We start from the raw sequence: 20,778 nt of genomic DNA on the forward strand, positions 1-20,778 counted from the left end.
CACTGAAGCTGTGGATGAATAATCAGAGTTAATGGGAAAAGAATAAGAGCGGCTCATAAGTACTGTAAGGCCCACAGAAACGTGTTTGACGACAAATCTACAGGTCACACCGGACCACACCGGGTCCGATGAATGGGACTTCTGGTTTGGAAGCGGAGGAACGTCGCTTCTTCTTTCCAGAAGTCCAAACGTGTCGCTCCAAGTGGTCCAGTGGGGGAACCGGTGCTCGTATTGATCACACGTCACGTCTTTCTGATGTGGGCGACTGACAGCGCAATGAGGCCGTGGCATGTTCACGGTTATTCCACGTAAATTCAAGAGTGTACAAAATAACTTCCATTCGTGATCCTAGAAAACAACGCTTCCCAACTGAAAAACTACAAAAGCATCTCTACAAATGACAACAAGATCAACATGTAAATAAAATAGCGTTTTATTTTGAAGTGGCATAAAACAAACAAAAAAACAAGGCATTAAAAAAAAAGGGTAAATAACAGTGCTCGTTTTACTCAACAGAAACTTAACAGATCTTTACCTCGACTGGGCTCGAAAAATTTAATTTAGTCCCATTTCTTTTACACAAAACCCCAAAAAAGGCAGTATCAAATGAAGCCTTCCTGCGCGGTTGAAGACCATTTGCAAACTTATTGATCGCTGACGTCGAGGAATGCAATTGAGTTCCTTGTGAAAGCCCAGGAACATGACCAATACGGCTTAAATCACAAGAGCGGCACAAACCGTATCATCTTGAATGCAACTCAAATCTATATAATAATTCACTGTCACAAAACCCCCCCAGTCCAAACTGGACCCCGTTCTTCGGGTCGGTCACTGCTTCTGCTGCATGGCTTCTTTTCGCGCAGCGTCCTGCAGGAGCTGAGTGTCCACCTCATCCGCGGGCAGCTGAACGTACCGGACCACCGATCCACGGATGAAACAGTTTTTCACGGACAGCTACGGGGAAATTGAGACAAGACGATGTGGAGTTAGAAGAGAAATGGTCACATCGACGCGACGGAGCAGTCCGGATTATAGTCCACTAGATGGCGCTTAACGGAGTGTCTCATTTCACGGAACTGATGGGGGTTGACATTGGCTTTACTTTTATTGTGGTATAATAAAACTGATAACAACAACAACCTCTTTCTGACCTCATTCAAATTAAGTATTGAACCCTTGTTGTTGCCTCAGCGTGCACGTTTGTTAAAAAGGTGCAACGTGTTGAAATCACCATAAAGTATTGTTATTACGACAAATGATTGATGCATTTCATGTTTGCCATGTTACACTATATGCTACGCATTAACTACGTTTCTTTGGTTTATTGTAATATCTGCACCGTACTTTTGCATGGGTTACATACTCCACACAGGAAGGAGCTCCGAGTCTGCATGCGAGAGGAAACTCCAAACGGGTTCCTCGCACGTCGCTTTTTGGGGACTCGCATCACGCTGTATTTAGGATTTGAGAAAAGTCCAAAGTCTGTAGCGGTGTTTTTACAGCCGAGGGCTCTGAGCCCAAACGCCTGAAACGTCACCCCGTTAAAATAAAATTAAACTTGTTCAAAAGCAATTCTGACAAAAGTCATGGAGCATCACGGCGATTAACAATGTTGAGGTTTGAGGATATCCTCGATCTCAATTAGAAGGAGAACCCTGGAGGAGAACACTGGATGATCAGAAGGAGAACATCAGAAGGAGAATACTGGATGATCAGAAGGAGAACATCAGAAGGAGAACACTGGATGATCAGAAGGAGAACATCAGAAGGAGAATACTGGATGATCAGAAGGAGAACATCAGAAGGAGAACACTGGATGATCAGAAGGAGAACATCAGAAGGAAAACACTGGATGATCAGAAGGAGAACATCAGAAGGAGAACACTGGATGATCAGAAGGAGAACATCAGAAGGAGAACACTGGATGATCAGAAGGAGATCAGAAGGAAAACACTGGATGATCAAAAGGAGAACATCAGAAGGAGAACACTGGATGATCAGAAAGAGAACATCAGAAGGAGAACACTGGATGATCAGAAGGATAACATCAGAAGGAGAACACTGGATGATCAGAAGGAGAACATCAGATGATCAGAAGGAGAACATCAGAAGGAGAACACTGGATGATCAGAAGGAGAACATCAGATGATCAGAAGGAGAACATCAGAAGGAGAACACTGGATGATCAGAAGGAGAACATCAGAAAGAGAACACTGGATGATCAGAAGGAGAACAATGGATAATCAGAAGGAGAACATCAGAAAGAGAACACTGGATGATCAGAAGGAGAACACTGGATAATCAGAAGGAGAACATCAGATGATCAGAAGGAGAACATCAGAAGGAGAACACTGGATGATCAGAAGGAGAACATCAGAAGGAGAACACTGGATGATCAGAAGGAGAACATCAGATGATCAGAAGGAGAACACTGGATGATCAGAAGGAGAACATCAGAAGGAGAACACTGGATGATCAGAAGGAGAACATCAGAAGGAGAACATCAGAAGGAGAACACTGGATGATCGGTGCCCAGACTCACCATGTGTGGATATTTCTCTGGATCGGTGACACTGATGTCTGTGAGCTTGATGTTCAGGTACTGAAACACACACGAGAACATATTAGAAGTCATAACTTGCAGTCTGATAGTAAAAGAAGCAGCTGATTGACTTGAATCGTGATTTCCAACCTGGTCAACAGAGTGAAGCGTTCCGCAGATGCTGAAAAGAGACAAGTCGGTATTACTGCAGGAATCCAGAAGCGTTCATTATCCCTGATGTCCACATGCCCGTGGTGGACAAAATAACACGAATACCTTGAACTGTAATATATTACGATGCACAACAACCCCGCTGCATTGCACGCCGTTTCTATTATTGTGTCCAGAGAGCACTTCAATACAGCCTCAGCGCTTCCTCGGCTCACACCGCGTGCACGCGCAGCGCCGTTCTTCGTGGCTAGCTAACGGAAATTCAGAGCGGCTAAACCCAACAAAGGGAATCGAGCTACTTGACCAATACTGACCTCAAGTCGTTTTTGAGCTCCACCACCACATCCTTCCCCACCAGCGACTTGAAAAACGAGTAGAAAAGCTACAAAGCAGAAAGAGAACACAGCGACATGACGACGTAATGTTAGCATCGGGCTTCAGTCGAGCACGACACCGGTTTGCAGACAGCGAGCAAATTAAAGCGCATTTGGCGAAATAGTGAGCCGTGAGTACTTGAACGCCTCACCGACTCTTCGAATAAGACATTTAATGTAAACTTAAAACAAATTCAGACGTTCAAAACTGAGTTCTCACCATTATTGCAGGTTTTCTTGCGCATGTGTGTCGAGTGTTGATGACGGGTTACTGCGACGGGTCGGGGTGCAACTACTAAGCAAGACCGCACGAGGACGCCAGAGGTGCGCGCAGTGTTAACGAGCGTGAAAACACGTTGAACTCTCGAGCTTCAGAGGTTTTTTGTGGTTTGTTACGTGGACGATGGGACCATTAAGCGTTATAGCATCGCCGTGAAGTAGAACACGTTTAATAGTGTCTCGTTGAGTCTGTGGAATGACTATCTAAGCTGTCCCTTCATCTTAAGTGTTCATCAGGTCTGCTAGTATTGCACACAGACCTGCACGTTTCTTGATGGGTCCTGAGGCACAGGACCTACAACTATAGAGGCCTTAAAGGCCTTCGCACCCTTCAGGATTACTATGCTTGTGCTTCAACCTTTTTGGCATGCGACCCCTTTAAAATGAGGCATTGTCTACTATGGTGCCTATAGCTCACACCAATAAGTAACTCCGTATGTGTTATAGATCTTCAGAGGTAGAATTGTCCAGTCATTCTAAAGACAAACAGTAACGCTTGGTGGGATGTCTGTAAACAAATAAATAAAGGTAATGACATTTTTATGTAGCAAATGCAACATTTTCGTATCACAGTTCCTGAAATGTATCTTTTTATTTACCCCTTGTCCCAACTCCCACATTGAAAACCACTGAACTAGATGATTAAAATGTGTGTCCCCAGCATAACATCCTCAGTGGTTGGGGGTGTAATGATTGGACTAAGGATAACAACAATATGGATATAATATTATGCAATCTGTAAATCTAAAGTGCAGCTCATATTTACCCACATCTGATTGATTAACATTATATGAAACACATTTTAATATTTGAACACGTTTGGATTCTCCCTCTCCATGCAGTTCTTCTAGGCAACAGCAGATGGAAGCAAACAATGTGAGCGTTGCACAACTAAATTGCTCTCTGCTGCAGCCATTGTGATAATGTTGTGAAAAAGATCCAAAATGACAAAATCAAGCTGCTATTTTTGTATTTATTTGAGCATTTGTTGTACATCTTCATGGCAAACATGTAAATGTCTGTGGAGGATAATACTGTGCGGTACACATTTGTTAGCTACTGTATAGTGTAAAACTCCACATGACGTGTAAAAGTCGGAGTTCCAAACCTACTTTTTAATGCGAGCTTAACAAAAATTAAGTCTGAAAATGTTTCGCTAATGTTTATATCACTTCAAAAGAAAGGTTTCACATTTTGGAAAACACAGTTTTGCATTTGTGCGAAGAATTGGATGAGAAGATCAATGCTAGGCTTGTGTTAGTACACAGAATATGAAACAACAGCCAGGAGACAGTTAGCTTAGCTTAGCATCAAGACTAAAACCTCCTAAACAATGTCGAACATGTCCCCCCCCTCCCCTGTTGCACTCAGAGCCATGCTCCCCTGTTTCCCATCTGTATGCTAAGCTACGCTAACCGGCGGTGGCATCACATTTCACAATCAAACTTCAAAGTGGTATCGCTCTTCTCATCGAACTCTCAACAAGCGAGTGAACTGGCACATTCCCCCAAAAAGTAGCGCTATTGTTTCATTAGTCACTCATAGTTGATACTATGAGCTTGGTCTCACTTATATCAGCTTGGTCTCACTTCACAGAACGTCCCATCTTTGGAACTTCAGGATGCACTGCAGAAAAACAAAGAGCACCATCCTCTGTATTATATTTGATACGGGAAAGTTTTACAACTAATTCTCATTGGCGTAAAAGAGCGTTCCTTACTGTCTTTGAGGCTGCGGCTGGCCAGGTCGTGCTGGCGGTCTGTGTTTGCTGGGGAGTTCGGAGCTCTCTCTGTAGTCTCTGGGCTTCTGGGGCTCCGACATGCCCAGCCGGGACTTGGAAGGCAAAGGAGGCCGGTTGGGCGCCATCCCACCTTCCGAGCGTGTTGGCACCACTGGTTTCTTGTGTGCTGAGGCGCGCGAGGGGATAGAGGTCGGAGGCTGAGGTTTGGTCTCAGAGCAAGTGAAGGAGCGGTTTCGTGGGGTGGGCAGCGGGGGCCGATCAGGATCACCGTCTGCTGGTCTGGAGGTTGAAATGTTGGGATCTGGAGGCGCGAGGAGGTCCTTCTGCTGGTGGTCTTGGTCTTTGCCCCGTGATTTTCCCATCGCACCGTATAACGGATTGTCGAACATCTCTGACACCTTTTCATCCTCACCCCTAGGACAAAAGTAACTGTTTTACTTTCAACTGAATCATATCAGCTATTTTTTGATTGAACAGTGAGTTTCTGCACCAGAAGGCCCTCACATGGGTTTTCCGTTCGAACTGCGTGCGCAGCCCACGTCGTAACCCCCCTTCTTGGCGTCTTTACTCCCTTCTCCGGCGATTGGAAGGTGTTTTGGTGGCATGCTGTAACTCCAACCTTTATCTACCACTTTCCCACCTTTATAGGACATTCCCATGTAACTGGGGTTGGAAATATCATGAGTTTGGGTGACTGAAAACCTGTCAACCAGAAGACAGAAAAATAACTCACCCCGGATGTCATGTTTGAGATATTTCGAGAGGTAACCACCACGGGGGGAAAAGCCTTACTTGTTTGCGTCGCAGCCTTTGCCTTTTGAGGCAACAGTGTCATCCTTTTCAACTTTAATGAAATCTGAAAACAGAGTAAAACATTGATGCCACAAGAACTGCAGTAGAAAGTGTTTAATAGGTGAGTCCTGAGCTGGTTTCAAGGCTCACCGTATAACTTCTCGGTGGGAGTGCCCTCAGAGGTGCGTAACTGGATGCCACCTGTCAAAGTGCCCGTCTTCTCTCCGTGGTGAGTCAGTGTGATTTGAAACTCTGTGTAGTTGAACTGGGCAGCTCGCAGCGCAACACAACTCTCCCCTTTGGAGATAAGACAGCAGCCGACTGTTAATACCGCTCAGCTCAACGCACCTGCATTGCATCACCGTGTGTGAGTTCATTACCATACGACTCGTCGCAGTCCGTCGACTTCACACAAATGAGGATGTGCTGGTCCAACAGGTACTCTGGGTCAGAGATGATGGGGGTGAGCTGAGGGGACAGAAGAGACAACACACCATGGTGACTTACTGGGACAAGTCATCGTCCTCACTGAAAGCTCCCTCCCTCATTTTACCTCAACTTGGTTGCCAAACCAAACTTTGATTGACCCGTCCAAGTGCTCCATGTTCTCTCCATCTAACGTCTTGACTGTTTCTGTGGGCATTTAGAGAGACATTCGTTTTGATCATCTCAGCCCGTTTTAGAACCACAATCCAATGAGACGCAGTCATATGAGACGAAACATACTCTCCAAGCAGCTGGAATGGTATTCGATAAAGAACTTGGTTTTCGATTTTGTCAACAAGGTGGCCACACAGTTCATGATCTGTATCCCGCCTTGAGGTGCAATGTTTGGGTCTAAAAAATTAAATAAGAGACTGGTTATTTTGGAGCAGATAACATAAAGTCATCTGCATAGGGTGGAAGATGGTGATCATACCTTGCTTGGAGACAAACTGTGAGGCTACTCCGACTTCAAATGAGGCAAATAATGGTGAGTGGTCACTTGTCATGATGTCATTGGTGCACCCTGCAATTTGGAAAGTCTTCTTAAATATCAAAAAGGGGCATTTCAAGCAATTTGGCCTGACACATTCTAACAAGAGGCATTGAACAAGACGTGCAGTGGACTCTGATATAAATTGACCTTCAGTGTCGAGTGTGGCCTTTCTTTTGTCAGACCGTCCCTGTCTGTTAAAGGCATCAAACTCCACATCCCTTTAGGAAGTTCTCTTTAGAGAGCTGCACAACATCGTACAGATGTTTTCACATGTTTTTTCATGACACGTAAACTGATATTCACGTGTCAAATTTATGGAGTGCCCCTTTAGAAACGTAAATATGGTCACACTTTACAGGTCCACATTTTCCAAATAATGTCTTCATAATGTCGTTATTAATTATTAATGATTATTTTCTGGAAAAAAGTTTGGTACTAAATATGGGGGGAAATATGAATTTCCTTTAAACAAAAACAGCTATATTCAAACATAAATGTCTTATTCTGAATAATTAATTATTAGATTTGTTGAATTTCAAGCTTGTCTGTAGACAATTGTCATACTTCTTTTATTGTCTTACCAATATTGGATGTACCAATATTAATTATTGAGCGTTTTAACAATTGGAACCAATGTTTGCTGAGTGGGACATTATAGAATTGGAAAATAACATTTTCAGTGCTTTCTGTCAACATGATCTCTACTTATGCATGACCAATATGTCTGCCAGAGCCCCAATATGTCTGCAATAAGCTATCGGCCTGGCTGATGTTCAGCCCACCTTCTGCACACCAACGGAAAGACAATAATTTGGAGTCATTTGTTGGACGTTGTACTGAGCACGGCTTCTACTTTCTGTTTAATTCATACCAAACGATAGAGTTCTTTACCCTTACGAGGAAATCGTAAGAAATTATTAAGAAATCATGGATGCATGCAAAGAAATTGTGCCCGAAAATTCTGAATGACTCACCATATGCTTGGCAGACAACATGAATCAGAGGGTAAGACTTCCACAGGACACGATCGCACCATGAGGGCAAATTGTATTTGGTCTGTAGAGTTCAAGCGTTAAACATACATAAATACTGAATATGGTCAGGCTTTACAGCAGCAGTTTAAGCATTAACATGCAGCTGGGAGGTTGAAGCATGATCAAACAATGGGGCTGCTATGTATCAATTCAGGACATCAACATTCCCACGGTTCCATAAGTCTAAAAGGGACATTTGTTAAACTGACCCTGGAGCTTGTAGATGAGTTGTATCATACATTTGCTAAGAGCCACAATATATGTTCACGTGACATAAAACAAAAAGCATGTTCTGTCAGCTGAGAGTTGTGTTTAATGTAGTTGCTTTTAGTGTTTTTGCACTATGGGGCATGACAGGAGCCATACAGAGAAAAGACATCTGACCAAACATAAGCTTACCCCCGTGGCTTTGGCCTTTGTGTAGGCATACTTATCTCGCGTGTCTCTTTCAAAGCGATACGTGGGTGCAAACGTGATTTCCTCTTCATCTGAAATCCAAATAAAATCATAGTTAAAAATACGTGCTTGTATTTTAAATGTATTCTGACAATGAGTGAATGGAGAGCTGATCCCATACAACATACGCTAAGTTACACACACTTTGCTGCATGTCTGTTTTGATCAATATTCTCCGTGCGCCCGAGGCTCACCGAAATGCAAGAAGACCTTTCCATCATTCCTCTCCATGTTGAGCTGGTCTTTACTGAGGAGTTCCTGGTACTGCTGCTGTTTGATCTTTGTCACAATGTACTCAGCTTCCTGTGAAGGGAAACAATGCAAAGTAGTTGAACCTTGAAGTGTTAGCAGCTGAGAGCTCAGACACCTGACAACCGACTCTTTTATGCACCACAAAAAAAAAGAAGTAAAAAGAAGACACAGGTCATATATGTGTGACTCTGCATAACAATGGAAGCTCAAGTACATGGAGTATGCTATCACATTACATTAACAGACTTACTGTAGATGGGAACTCAACCCGGTAGTTCAAGTCACCAAGCCAGAAGAGGTGCGTGAACCGATGTGTGATGTCAAATGGATTGAGCTTCTTGTCTCCCAGATTCAGGAATCGCAGGATGTTGGTGTAGTTTTGATTGCGCCTGCAAATACAACCGGCGTTATTGCATGGACATTAAAGGTATGACACAATAAAGTCACAAAAATGTGCTCGATAAATAGAAATAATAATTTAAAAAACAAATAAAACAAATTGTTTGTAATTCCCATACAGTCGAACATAAAGGCAAAAGTATATGTAGACTACTGTATTATTAATGTACTTACATAATGTAAAAAAATCCCATTTGTGTTTCCAAGAAGAAACCCACAATGCCTTATTTCGTCTTATCTACTGATCCTTATAATTTAGTATTTTTTGACGACCATTAACATTGTTAATTGAAATGAAGATTAAATGATTCCCCGATAAAAACATGCAGTGGAAGCAGGGGTCCAACAAAACCAAATCTAGTAAAATGTCTGTAACACTAGCATCACTGTATAAGCTCTCGTTAGCCGGCAAGCTAACGCTAACAAAACCAGCTATTGGAAACAAAGTTCGCTAGCTAGCGCTACTTCAAATTTCATAGACACATGGCGCTATCAGAAATCAGAAATCAGAAACTTTTTTATTAGCCAAGTAGGTTTACACCTACAAGGAACTTAGCGTGGTGGGTGGTGCAACATAGGACGTTAGACACAACAAACAACAACAAGCAACAACAGTAGACAACAAATAAACAATCAACAAAGTGCAGACGAGACAAAGAATAAAATGTACAGTGTATGATGAAGTGCAATTGTAAAGTGTATGTAATGTTACAGTTTTAGTAAAAGTGACACGTGTATTATTTAAGTGTGCTGGTATGTGTAGAGGAGTGACCGGTGGAAAATAGTCCAAGGGATGAAAGAGTCCCGGGTAGTAAATAAATAGACCAGGGGATGGAAGAGACACCACTATCATCACTATAATGCACTATCATCTATCTTTGTAACATTATATTAATCTTCAAGTCCACGGCTCTTGTCGTCATAAAGGACAAGAGAAGAGAATATATTAAAGTGGCTAAATGGGTAATCTGTTGCTCACCTGAGCTTCTTCTCACTTCCGGAGGTCAGGTGACTGTTGACAAAGCCAAACGACGTGCCGTTGAACATGAAGGACACTCCCACTGCTCCTTTGTTTCCTACAAAACAAACATCCCAGTGAGTGCTGAGGGGTTTTGGGCTCAATGAACCTTCATGACAGGTCATCGAATGGCTTGTAGAGAAGTGGGCAAGCTTACCCAGAGTATTGGCGATCCCCGTCTTCACACTGTCCGAAAACACGTGGGAGATCCTGTTTTCGTGCTGAGGCTTTGCCAGGACCACGATCCGAATGTTCCACAGGGTGTGGATCGCCACCTAGATGTCAGAAGACGACTTGATGCATCAGTGCTCCGCACCAGCAATCAGTTGTAGCTTTGCTTCTTTGTCACTCACTTGTTTAAAGCTGATGTTTGTGATTTTCCTCAGGACTCCTTTCACTGTGTCCGCCCACTCCCTCTCGCCCAAAGGATCCTCCTGAGTCCCAATGACATAAAAATCATGTGGGATCTGGTCTGCCGTGTCGTCTCGTGTCTTCCCTTGGCCTTTACACTGAAACCAGGAGTCGGTGCTGTGGGGAGGACTGGCATTTCCTGTGGGTGTGTGGAGTATTTTACTTTGCGGTTACATTGTAAGACATGAATGTAAATTGAGTGAAATATTGAAGATGTTAACATCGTTACCCATATTCCATGTGCCAACAAACACTGTGATCATGTCTGGTTCAGGCTTCTCGGAGTGTTTGTTCTTCATTTGTTGAAGAAGTTGGCAAAAGCCCTCCCTTTTCTAGTGGGACAAATTAAAAAAAGAAAACACATCATTACTGATAATGACCGTATTAAAACATTATTCTTCAAGAATTTCATGTGCTGAATTTTGGATTTCATTCATATCTCTAACATTAATTATTGATTGATCAGATTTGGTTAACACCGGTATGGACCAGTGTTAACCAAATCTGATCAATCAATAATTAATATTAGAGATAAATACTTGATTAAGATTAATAAATGATAAGATGTTACCTTTGCGTCCTCAAACGTAAACTCTTTGCGCAAAACCTTCTCCTTCTCTGTCTCCGCCACGATGACAAGTTTGGCGTGCATTCGCTGGGATTTCACCAACTGCAGGACTGAACAATGACCACAGTACTCTTATTAAAATGTGCCGCGTTGAGCCACTGCAGCGTGCTAACAGGCTCTCAAAGACAATGAACATGCTGACGTTTAGCAGGGATAATGTTTACCGTCTTGGTTTAGCATGTTAGCAGGCACACCGTTGCAAATTAGCACTAAACACCACATTTCACGAAAAAAGTGCTAAAAGAAAAGGCAGGGGATCATCAAAGTTAGAAGAATCATCCTCTGGGGAGCCCGATTGACCATGAACCAAATGCCATGGCAATCCATCCATTCATTATTTCAGTGTGGACCGAAGCGCTCGACTGTCCACATTGCTTGCATGGCTAAAAATACAAAGGAATGAGGTTAGAGAGCGGTGTGATTTCTTACTTTTGTTGTGCACAAAGAATTTGTCCTCAGGCCCATCTTTCGACTTCTTGAGAAAGAGCTTCCCACTTTCAACATCCACTTTAAGGAACATCTTTGTGGGAATAGCCAGAGATTCTTGCTTGACCTGCAAGTGAAAGAGGAAACGGTTGAAATAAATCCCAAACCTCCAGACATTTTACATAAATGTAATTTTACTGCATTGTTATATAGTAACTCATTTCAAGGATTACCTCAAATGTGACGAGTGGTATGAGAGATTTCCTGTGACCTCCTTCATTTCCAACAGATTCAAACGTAGACATTTTAGCCTGAAAAAAAGAAACAGAGAAGCGCTTTGTCATCTGTAACTGACCAAGAATAACCAATATTGTCAGACAGTAAAATGAGCCACCTTACCTTATCTTCTATAGAGTAGAGCAGTTGTGTCAGTTGCTCAAGCCTAAAGGATACAGATTGACCTGAATCGATTGAATTCTGAATTTCAAGCAAATAAGACATTATGATTAGGGCTTTGTTGTGTTAGTTGATAATGCTGCAAAGGATCAAGGGAGCCACCCACTTGTTTCGGAGACTGTCCAATCCCTGGGGAGAGCTGCTGGTCCAACGCTCGATGGAAGACCTCCAGAATAGGCAGGATGCGGGAGATTTCGCTGTCTCACAAAAAAGGCCAGAGCATGGTTCAATTGGCCCTATACATTGTAATCTATATAATATACTCTTTTGACTGCTAAGTATACCTGTTAAGATTCTTGCAGATTGTCATTGTTAACTTCTTTAGCCCGGGGAGGTTAGGGTAACCATACTGTACTTGTTCAGCGTCCAAGCAGATTGAGTTCCTGAAGTATTCTTGGATAGCCATATGATGCTCCTCTGGTATTCTGGAAACATGGCAACACTTTTAACGCTGATATTGTATTATGGAGAGCTGTAGGAATGAGTCCTAAAATCTGGAAATTACTCTGAATTTTTGCACTTCCAGTTCCTTTGTCTCGGAGTAAATATCTTTTTTGATGGGTTGTTGGTCAATGCTAATTTCTGGGGTTGCCTACAAAGATAGGTCCTCCCTGCAGTACCCCATTTACACACCAGTTCAATCACAACACAGTGTCAAATCACTGCCCATAACCGTGGGACTCAACACAGTGTACACACTGTACACTGCCGATGTATTAGCAGAAAATAGTACAGAAATAAGTGCAAATGTGACCATACATGGACAAGTCCATATGCTGCAGTCTCATCAGGTAGGTGTCTGATAAGGACTTGCAGGCCTGCTCAGAAGACTTGGGGTCACTGTCTTTCACATCGTTGGTAAAGAAGTTCCTGGGTGGGAGCTGCGGAGGAAGATTATTGGATTCTGCAGGACAGAAAGGTAGAGTATGGGGTTGTTTAAGTATTCAAAATCAGGCACATTACATTATAGCCACTGTTCAGATGAAATAAAGTTGTTTGACCTGGCTCCTCGTCTACCTCCTCCTCCCTCTGGACAGGGTACTGCAGATGTGTGATCAGACCCATGTTGGGACTGTAATATGCCTCCACCAGCTCAGGCAGCATAGAGAAGAACCTGATAGGAACTCCTTCAGATGCCTGAAGAGCAGATCACAGCAGACACATAATTGTCCTCAAACCTCAGCGGACCTGAAATGTTGTTTTTTCGAAAAAATAATGTATCTTTGGTTTTGTTGATAAACCAGGTGACATAATCTTTCGGTTCTACTTCCCATGTGAGGTCAGATATTTCTACTTGCACCGTTTGTGGTTTCCTCTAGGAACATACCTAGAGCTGCATTCATCATGTTCACAGTTAAACAGTTAAATCTATACAGCAGTATAGTGCTTTTTCAAAAGATTTAACTGTTTTTGACATTAGCCTACTGATAATTGGTTAGCATGCTGGTACTCCATACTAGCACCACAAGCACCATTTTTGGTTGGTTTGTTCTTATATGCCGTCATGTTTATATGCTTTGCGTGGACAACAGGAAGAGTAGCTGATATTCCACATCAAAAAAAGTAGGTCCTTTTTCATGGTAATTGTCTGTTGCCATATGATTCCATTTTCTCTTGCTTTAATGCTACGCCGATGATACTCAAATAAATTTGCCTAAATTAACCCACAAGCACCAACTACTTTCACCTCCTACAGGTGAATGTAATTATCATCCATATTTTTATTTTACAACTTTTCATTAGTTCCTGCCTCAGCCAAAGGTCTTCTTCATGCCTCTTCACCTGTCACTAATCATTAAAGTGGGCATTTTCCAGTAAGGCATGAAAGACTTGCTATTGTAACCTCATATAGGAAGTTTTGCACATGAACTGTCAGTCGTAGCTTTGTCAGCCATGTTAAAGCCATGCTAGCCACTCCGGGGATGTACTTCTGACAGCTGGTGCTTTGAGCTAAATGTCAGCGTGCTCACAACAGCAACATTTACATGCTGATGCTATGAAAGTATACAATTTATCATTTTAATTGAGTGTATTAGCATGCTAACATTTGCACTAAATATAAAACAAAGTAGGCCTAGAGCTGATGGTTGATGGGAATGACATTCATTTACTTAGCCTACTTGGTATCAAACCAGTAAGTACCAGACCCAGGTAAATGTGATAAAAAGTGACTCCCATAGCCATTATCGTTCTGTCTATTATATATACATACATTTGTTCAATTAGCTTTCAGAGCAACAGCATGTTTTAAATTATTACATCTAAGTAGGTACAGATTTCAACATAGCTGCGCCCCAGCATTTAAATTGGATATCAGAAGCCCGTTATGTTTATTAGGTAAATACTAAATACCAACAAGTCTACAATCATAATAATGAATCTGTCTTTGGAACAAAATAATTCTGGCTTGTGTCAAACTGTCAACCCACCTGGACAGAGAGCTTCTTATCCTCATTTGGCAGGATTCTGTATGTGTACACACAATTCTGGTATCTGTAGTCAAAATAATGCAAATGGATGTCAACTGAAATAGTGCATGTGTTGGTAAAGAAACATGCTGGCTGGCGTTTTCAATGTGTTCCGCATGCAAACAGTTCGGATGGCATTTTAGATGGAGGCTCCCTCTTGAAAAATGATATGAATTGGAGGTAGCAACGGGTTGCTGTGTGGTAGCCCAGGATCCAAATAAAGAGGAACTAGTCTTGCATTGCAGTGCACAGTGATATTATGCATTTAACGTTTTCTCATGTTATATCAAAAATGTTCAAAAGATGATTTTGACTTCTTTCTTTCCCCTGTTGCTAAAAACATTCGGTATAACAGCCATGTCATGTTTTTCTTCCATTAGTTAGGATCTAATGTTATGAATGTTTTTTGAACAAGGAACAAGAATCATTGTCCATTTTAGGAAACTGGATCACAATAGACTGGAATAGTTAGAAACAAGTAATGCAAACTTACAGAACACAGAGGGCATACGCTCTCTGTATGGACTCACTGGCCCGGATAAGGAAGCTTCCATCTCGTGCTGCTTTGGAAAGTAGATCCTCAGCTTTGGATCGAGTTATAGTACCATGGCACCAAGGCTGATAACTCGACATCCTGTTCCTCACCCAAGAGCCTGAGCTCAAGAATTCTGCTCTCAAACTATATTCCAGCGAACCAAAGTAGATTCAGTTATTCTCTCTGGCGATTGTCAACTTGTCATGGTGCTTACTTTGAAGACCTTTCTTTCATTTGTTCATCCCCTGCCTCCGAAAGCTGCAAAAGGAAGCTGCTACTAGCTCGCCTTTTGAACTTCCTCATTTGAGAAGTTAGGAGAGGAGGGCCCTGGTGCCTCCGCTCTGCCATTACATGACAGATCTGCAGAGCTGTAAATGGTAATTCAGACTTTTGCTTGCCGAGTAGATATCTATCACACTACTTTAATGATTAACCGGTATTTCTTCTTTAGTCCCTGTGCACCTGCTTGTCAATGTGAACTGCGCAGAAAGAAAGTGAAGCCATTTGTGAAGTTGAAAGAAATGAAAAGGGGAAGTAGCAACAACAAAAAGTATTATTCTTACTCGTTATAGTCAACGGACCTTCTGATGAATGTGCTTTTGAATACATTCAAAGCCTAATTTGGTTCCCAGATACATTTCTACATTTCCAAATCACCTTTGGCCGAGAACCAAACAAGCATCCATATCCACCCCAGAAGACTCCACCTGAGTCTGATTCCTTATCAGTCAATACGAATGAGGAGAGCCAGGGTTTATTCCCAAAAAAATACAAGTTTTAAATGGCTTGCCCTGTTCATGTGATGGACAGGAAGTCTTGCAGAAATAAGAGGAGGAAAATGAGCTGCACGCAAACCACAACACGGGTCACATGATACAAAAAGAGAAGTTCACAGTGACAAGTCACTGCAGTCTCTGAGGTTTCTGTCCTGCACTCGAAATAGGTCTCCCACTTTCACAAAGAGCAGGTCAAAGTCTGAGGTATGCGACAACAGTGGAGACAAGACACATCAGTTTAGAGGATGTGGAAATCAGACGTTTACTCACTTATCATTTACATCTTGGTGTACATTTATCACTCACATCTTACAGTGCGAATCATGTCTGTCACAAACATCACTTCTTCTGCAGATGGCGTCAAGCCAAACTGACTCATGGTAAAAAAAATGTAGAGGATTAATAGTTTGTCATGCAATAGTGCAATATCATAAAAATGTGGACAAAACAATACACGCATAGCATAGGAGAGTGAATGAAGAATATATGTACAATTGAAATTTGAAATGTCAAAGATAGGTAAGTGGGTTTAAAAGACACATTATATTATAACAAGACAGTCTACAGCCATGCTAGCAGCTCTGTGAGGCTTTCTTCGGCACAATGGCGCTTTTAGCATCACCATGCTAACATGCTCACAACGTCATTGCAAACATGCTGATTTTTGGCATGTCTACCACGTCCCCATCCTAGCGCTAGTTGTGTTGGCATGCTAACATTGGCTAATTAGCACTAAAAGCAAAGCAGTCGAGGCTAATGGGAATGTCATTAGCTTTGCAGATATAATCCAATCACCAAGTATTTTTACACAAACCCTGTCACGTTGATTTGGACCAATTTTAAGAGCTCTGGTGCTAGTGTGGCTTAAAACAATGTATCGTGCCTATTTTTTGAGCAGGTAGCAGTTACCACACCATCTTACTTTAGCGTGTTAGCATGCGAAAATGTGCAAATTGACCTTCATGGATATCTGTAATTTCACAGCAACCCATGCAATAGTTGTTGAGATATTTCAGCCTGTACAAAGTGATGGACCAGTTGACCGACATTGCCATCCCCAGAGCCACACAACGCTAGCATGGCTAACAATACCCTGGATAACAATTATTATTATTATTATTATTCAAGGCTAACCAGTATTCATCACATTTGGCATAGGAAACAGTAACAGGAAATATACATTAGAAGTTGACTATGTACATTAATAATTTGGTGTTTGACACAAAAAGCGATAGACACAACAATTTCATCTTTGTTGAGGTCACAGGCACCTGGAGCCTCTAGTCTCACAGACATTGATGGCTTCGATTGCGAAGGCTAATGTTGGGCAGGTTCTCTGGTTGGCTTTATGCCCACTTTCTGGAAGTCGGCAGACTTTCGTCTCATGATGGCGTGAAAGTAAATTTAAACATTTTGATTTTGGGAAAAATAACCATTTTGATTTTAAACAGGGGGCAAACAAAATGATCTTCAATTTATTACATTACATATGAAATATGTGTCTCACACTTTACTGGACACAGGAATATCCATGTCCAGGTAAAGTGCTGTCCCAGTCCTAATATGGCGTCTGGAGTCCTAACACAATTAAAGTCTGTGAGGGTGAATGAGGCGTAGGGTGGACACTGGAACTGGGCCTTTAATTCAAGTTCAGAGGGCTACAGCGGCACTTTAACCACATTAACAGTCAATTAACAAACCAATTTTGGTTTGTGTTGGAAATGCATCTCCATCGAGTTCAAACCTCCCTTCTTTAGAACTCAGACTTGGCGCTCACAGAGCTCTCGTGGGTTCCCTTCAACTCTCCGCTGGTAGCTCCAGACAAGCCTGCTGGATCTTTGCAAAACAAACGCTTCAGAGTGCCGCGGAACTTCTCTGCGCCGAACAGGTAGATCAGCGGGTCCATGGCACCGTTCAGGCAGGTGAGGGAGGAGGTGAGGCGGTTGGCCAAGCTCAGGCCTCGGCGTGTCTGGCACGAGATGCCGGGGTGGTTGTAGCCCAGGATGAAAGTGGCCCTGCTCACATGATAAGGCAGGAAGCAGACCACATAGATGAGCATGACCAGACCGATGGTGCGCAGGGCTCTCAGCTTGAGGGCCGGCTCTAACCTGGAGCCCCGGTGCAGGCTGTGGATGATGAGCAGGTAACAGGACAGGGTGGCGAGGAACGGCGGGGTGAAGGCCACAGCCAGGGAGATGAGTGCATTGCGTGAGGCCTTCTCTCTGTACAGCTGCGAGCACACCGTCATGCCGTCCACCTCCGCAGTCTGGCGTGTGATTAACAGCGGCGCCATAGAGACGGTAACCAGGGCCCACAGCGAGAAGCTGATGATGTGGGCGTAGCGGGCGCGGCGCACCTTCAGTGACCTCACAGCATGCACCACGGCCAGGTAGCGATCGCCCGCCACACAGGCCAGGAAGTAGACGCTGGCGTACATGTTGACATAAAACAAGAAGCCCGCCAGCCTGCAGGGCACCTCGCCGAACGGCCAGTGGCCCCCAGTGAGGTGGTAGGTGGCCCTCAGCGGGAGGATGATCACGTAGGACAAGTCTGCCACAGCCAGGTGAATCAAGAAGACGTTGGCTGGGGAGGAAGCGCCACGCTGGTGAGAGAAGATCCAGAGAGCCAGGCTGTTGCCATTTAGTGCCAGGAAGAAAACCAGGATGTAGAAGCATCCAAACAGCGTGTTCTCAACTGTTGTATCCACTGCCGCACAGCTCTCTGATGACTGGTTGGACAGCAGGGAGGGAAGCTCAATTGTAGCAGACTCCATTTTGGTGACTGAGGAGACAAAACAATATGTTAAATTAATCCTAAATGCAATTTCAGGAATAATTACTGGAAACATTTCTTCTCTTTGGGATTATTAATAAAGCAACTAATGTATATTTGTGGTATAGCTCCAACCAAAACAGTTGTGGATTGGGTCGGATCTCGGACCATTCGAGTCATGATTCTTCTAAACACGTGCTTTTGATTTCTAAAATTGTTCATTGTTAGTATTCAGGCAGCAAACTGCCCCAGTGACAGGAAACCCAACCCCTGTCTACGCTCCCCCCCCCTCACACACACACACACACACACACACACAATAGGCAGGGAGAGTACTTGTCACAGTGCCAGTATCGCAAGGTAACAATAGATGTCAGTGTCTCCGGCTAATGTGCACATGCTCTCGGAGAGGATAATTACTTCATTCTGCCCCCTGCAAGAGACTTCCTCCACACACTATTAGGTTCAGGAAGTTGATGTCATCAGATTGTCTTTGTACACCGTATTTTGCGTCAGAGTCTGAGTTGTCAGCAGTGATGCTTTCATCTAGATTGAACTGAAAACTAGCAAACCAGATAACACGTTATATTGCCTATGTTTAGTGCCAGTAGCTAGGTAGTGTTTTTATTTGTGTACATAGCCAGACTAGCTGCTTTCCCCTGTTTATAATCTCTGTGCTAAGCTCACTAAGTTTTCAATTAGTATTTTACAAAATATCAAACAATTTCTAAAAGCTACTTACATAATATTGGTTTAAAAAAAAAAAGTAATTTCTGGTTAGTGTAGCCTACATTTAAGTGTATACTGACCAATATAACTTTTACCGTTCCTCATCGTTGTTATTTAGACACACCTTTGAAAATCACCACCCACTCCTCCGAGTTCCAGCTGTCCACTCCTCTTTATTTTGTTTTCATCGCCTCCTACTCTTCTTTAACCCCACATCTACACAAACATGAACATGGGCGTGAACAGCAATAATTAATCGCAGAGAAGGCTTCTCTCGAACTTTCACTTTGAAATTTGTGGAGGATCCAAGAACAGCATCAAAACATGTGCAGCAGAGGATGAACTTGTCATCCCACAGATGTTTCTAGCTGAAGGGAGGTTCCCCAAATACACAAAGCAAATAGCTCTCCAAACAGTGAGATGTGTTTAAGTAATGCTGCACCATTACAGGGCTCCTAAACAAAAAAGGGAAAGGGATCGTCTCTCCTTCCATCCAACTGGTCTAAATCCCCGTTTCACCAGCTCACTGATGGGACTTTTGGCCCATTAGGAACCAGTCAGATGTAGCAGTTTTTCCTGTGTGTGCGCTACGCTCCTGCACAGACTTGAGCTGTGAGACCCACAACAGAGGGCATTTCTCAGCCAAGGCTCATTCAGGAGCCCCAAAGAAAAAACGGGTTGCAGTCCCAGCAGGGATAACAAACCAGGAGCTGCACCGCTCAATGGGAAAGCTCTGGTAAATACGGATCCCAGAGGGATAATCCTCAAGAGAGGCAAATCCTGAAATATGCCTTCATCACAATGATCTGGGTAAGCAGATCTGTGCGAGCGTGTTGGCGGAGAGGAGAGCGAGCATCCTGGCACTGGTCCTCTCCAGGGATTAGTCGGCAACAATTTGCTGCGACAAAACGGTGACAGCTTTAATGTGTACAATCTCCTTTTGTTAAAACTTGTCACAGTTAAACCCAAAGTAGAATAAAGTCAATGTGAAATGTGGTAATTGGATTAAATGCGGGGTACACTTGAAATTGACCGACTGGAAGGGTCTTGAAAAGTAGATTGTCATCACTGCAAGCTTCAGAAAGTGTTTATCAATGCTGAGCCGTTTTGGGATTTACGTGACAAAAGTGACACCTAAATAGAATAAACCCCTTAGAAACAAATGTGAAGTTTTTAGCTACAGGATATATTGTTTTACAGCAACAATTTGTGCTTCTTAAATACAGTGTGCACTGTGAAAACATTAGAGCCAGACTTCTAATAAAGTTTAAAAAAACATCTCTAGCGCTTCATCAGAATCGGAGGTAAAAATAACAAAGACGTACCTCAGTTTTAGAGCTTTACAGTGAATGGACGTCTTGAAGAAAAGCTGCTTGGAGGAACAATCAGCGCAGCAGCAGAGTGAAAGACTGTCGGTCCGGCGAACTCAGGGAGAACTGAAGCTCTGACACAAAGAACGCTGTCCTATAACCTCCTTCACTCTCCCTCAAGATGTTCTTAGGAATGAGACTGTAGCTCTTTTTGTGTCTCGACAAAATTT

General features: G+C 43.0%; 3 protein-coding genes across 5 annotated transcripts; all 3 read right to left on the minus strand.

The window, feature by feature from the left end:
- Positions 1 to 415: 415 nt before the first annotated feature.
- Positions 416 to 3,398, minus strand: smx5. The gene is made up of 5 exons (XM_034530178.1): positions 3,308 to 3,398; positions 3,028 to 3,095; positions 2,693 to 2,723; positions 2,543 to 2,602; positions 416 to 954 (listed from the first exon to the last, which is right to left on the minus strand). The coding sequence occupies exons 1-5, from the start codon at positions 3,308 to 3,310 to the stop codon at positions 829 to 831; spliced, it is 288 nt and encodes a 95-aa protein (XP_034386069.1). The 5' UTR covers positions 3,311 to 3,398; the 3' UTR covers positions 416 to 828.
- A 921-nt stretch (positions 3,399 to 4,319) lies between these two features.
- Positions 4,320 to 15,264, minus strand: inpp5d (inositol polyphosphate-5-phosphatase D). The gene is made up of 27 exons (XM_034530177.1): positions 14,920 to 15,264; positions 14,388 to 14,451; positions 12,960 to 13,095; positions 12,718 to 12,862; positions 12,243 to 12,383; positions 12,065 to 12,155; positions 11,902 to 11,979; positions 11,736 to 11,813; positions 11,506 to 11,629; positions 11,020 to 11,126; positions 10,678 to 10,780; positions 10,391 to 10,587; positions 10,195 to 10,312; positions 9,999 to 10,095; positions 8,871 to 9,009; positions 8,563 to 8,671; positions 8,312 to 8,400; positions 7,853 to 7,934; positions 6,819 to 6,908; positions 6,626 to 6,736; positions 6,453 to 6,532; positions 6,280 to 6,367; positions 6,050 to 6,196; positions 5,900 to 5,963; positions 5,612 to 5,809; positions 5,087 to 5,521; positions 4,320 to 4,992 (listed from the first exon to the last, which is right to left on the minus strand). Exons 1-27 carry the CDS (start codon positions 15,057 to 15,059, stop codon positions 4,983 to 4,985), a joined length of 3,261 nt encoding a protein of 1,086 aa, XP_034386068.1. The 5' UTR covers positions 15,060 to 15,264; the 3' UTR covers positions 4,320 to 4,982.
- A 712-nt stretch (positions 15,265 to 15,976) lies between these two features.
- gpr17 (G protein-coupled receptor 17) lies at positions 15,977 to 20,676 on the minus strand. 3 transcript variants are annotated; one of them, XM_034531112.1, is made up of 2 exons: positions 20,564 to 20,676; positions 15,977 to 18,518 (listed from the first exon to the last, which is right to left on the minus strand). In XM_034531112.1, the coding sequence occupies exon 2, from the start codon at positions 18,508 to 18,510 to the stop codon at positions 17,491 to 17,493; it is 1,020 nt and encodes a 339-aa protein (XP_034387003.1). In that variant the 5' UTR covers positions 18,511 to 18,518; positions 20,564 to 20,676; the 3' UTR covers positions 15,977 to 17,490. The 3 variants fall into 3 exon arrangements, with proteins under 3 accessions (XP_034387003.1, XP_034387004.1, XP_034387002.1); XM_034531113.1 differs by lacking the exon at positions 20,564 to 20,676 and adding an exon at positions 19,252 to 19,290 and having other exon boundaries at positions 16,041 to 18,518; XM_034531111.1 differs by lacking the exon at positions 20,564 to 20,676 and adding an exon at positions 18,645 to 18,766 and having other exon boundaries at positions 16,041 to 18,518.
- Positions 20,677 to 20,778: the final 102 nt, after the last annotated feature.

This window comes from Cyclopterus lumpus, chromosome 4 (assembly GCF_009769545.1).
Source record: "Cyclopterus lumpus isolate fCycLum1 chromosome 4, fCycLum1.pri, whole genome shotgun sequence".
NCBI lineage: Eukaryota > Metazoa > Chordata > Actinopteri > Perciformes > Cyclopteridae > Cyclopterus > Cyclopterus lumpus.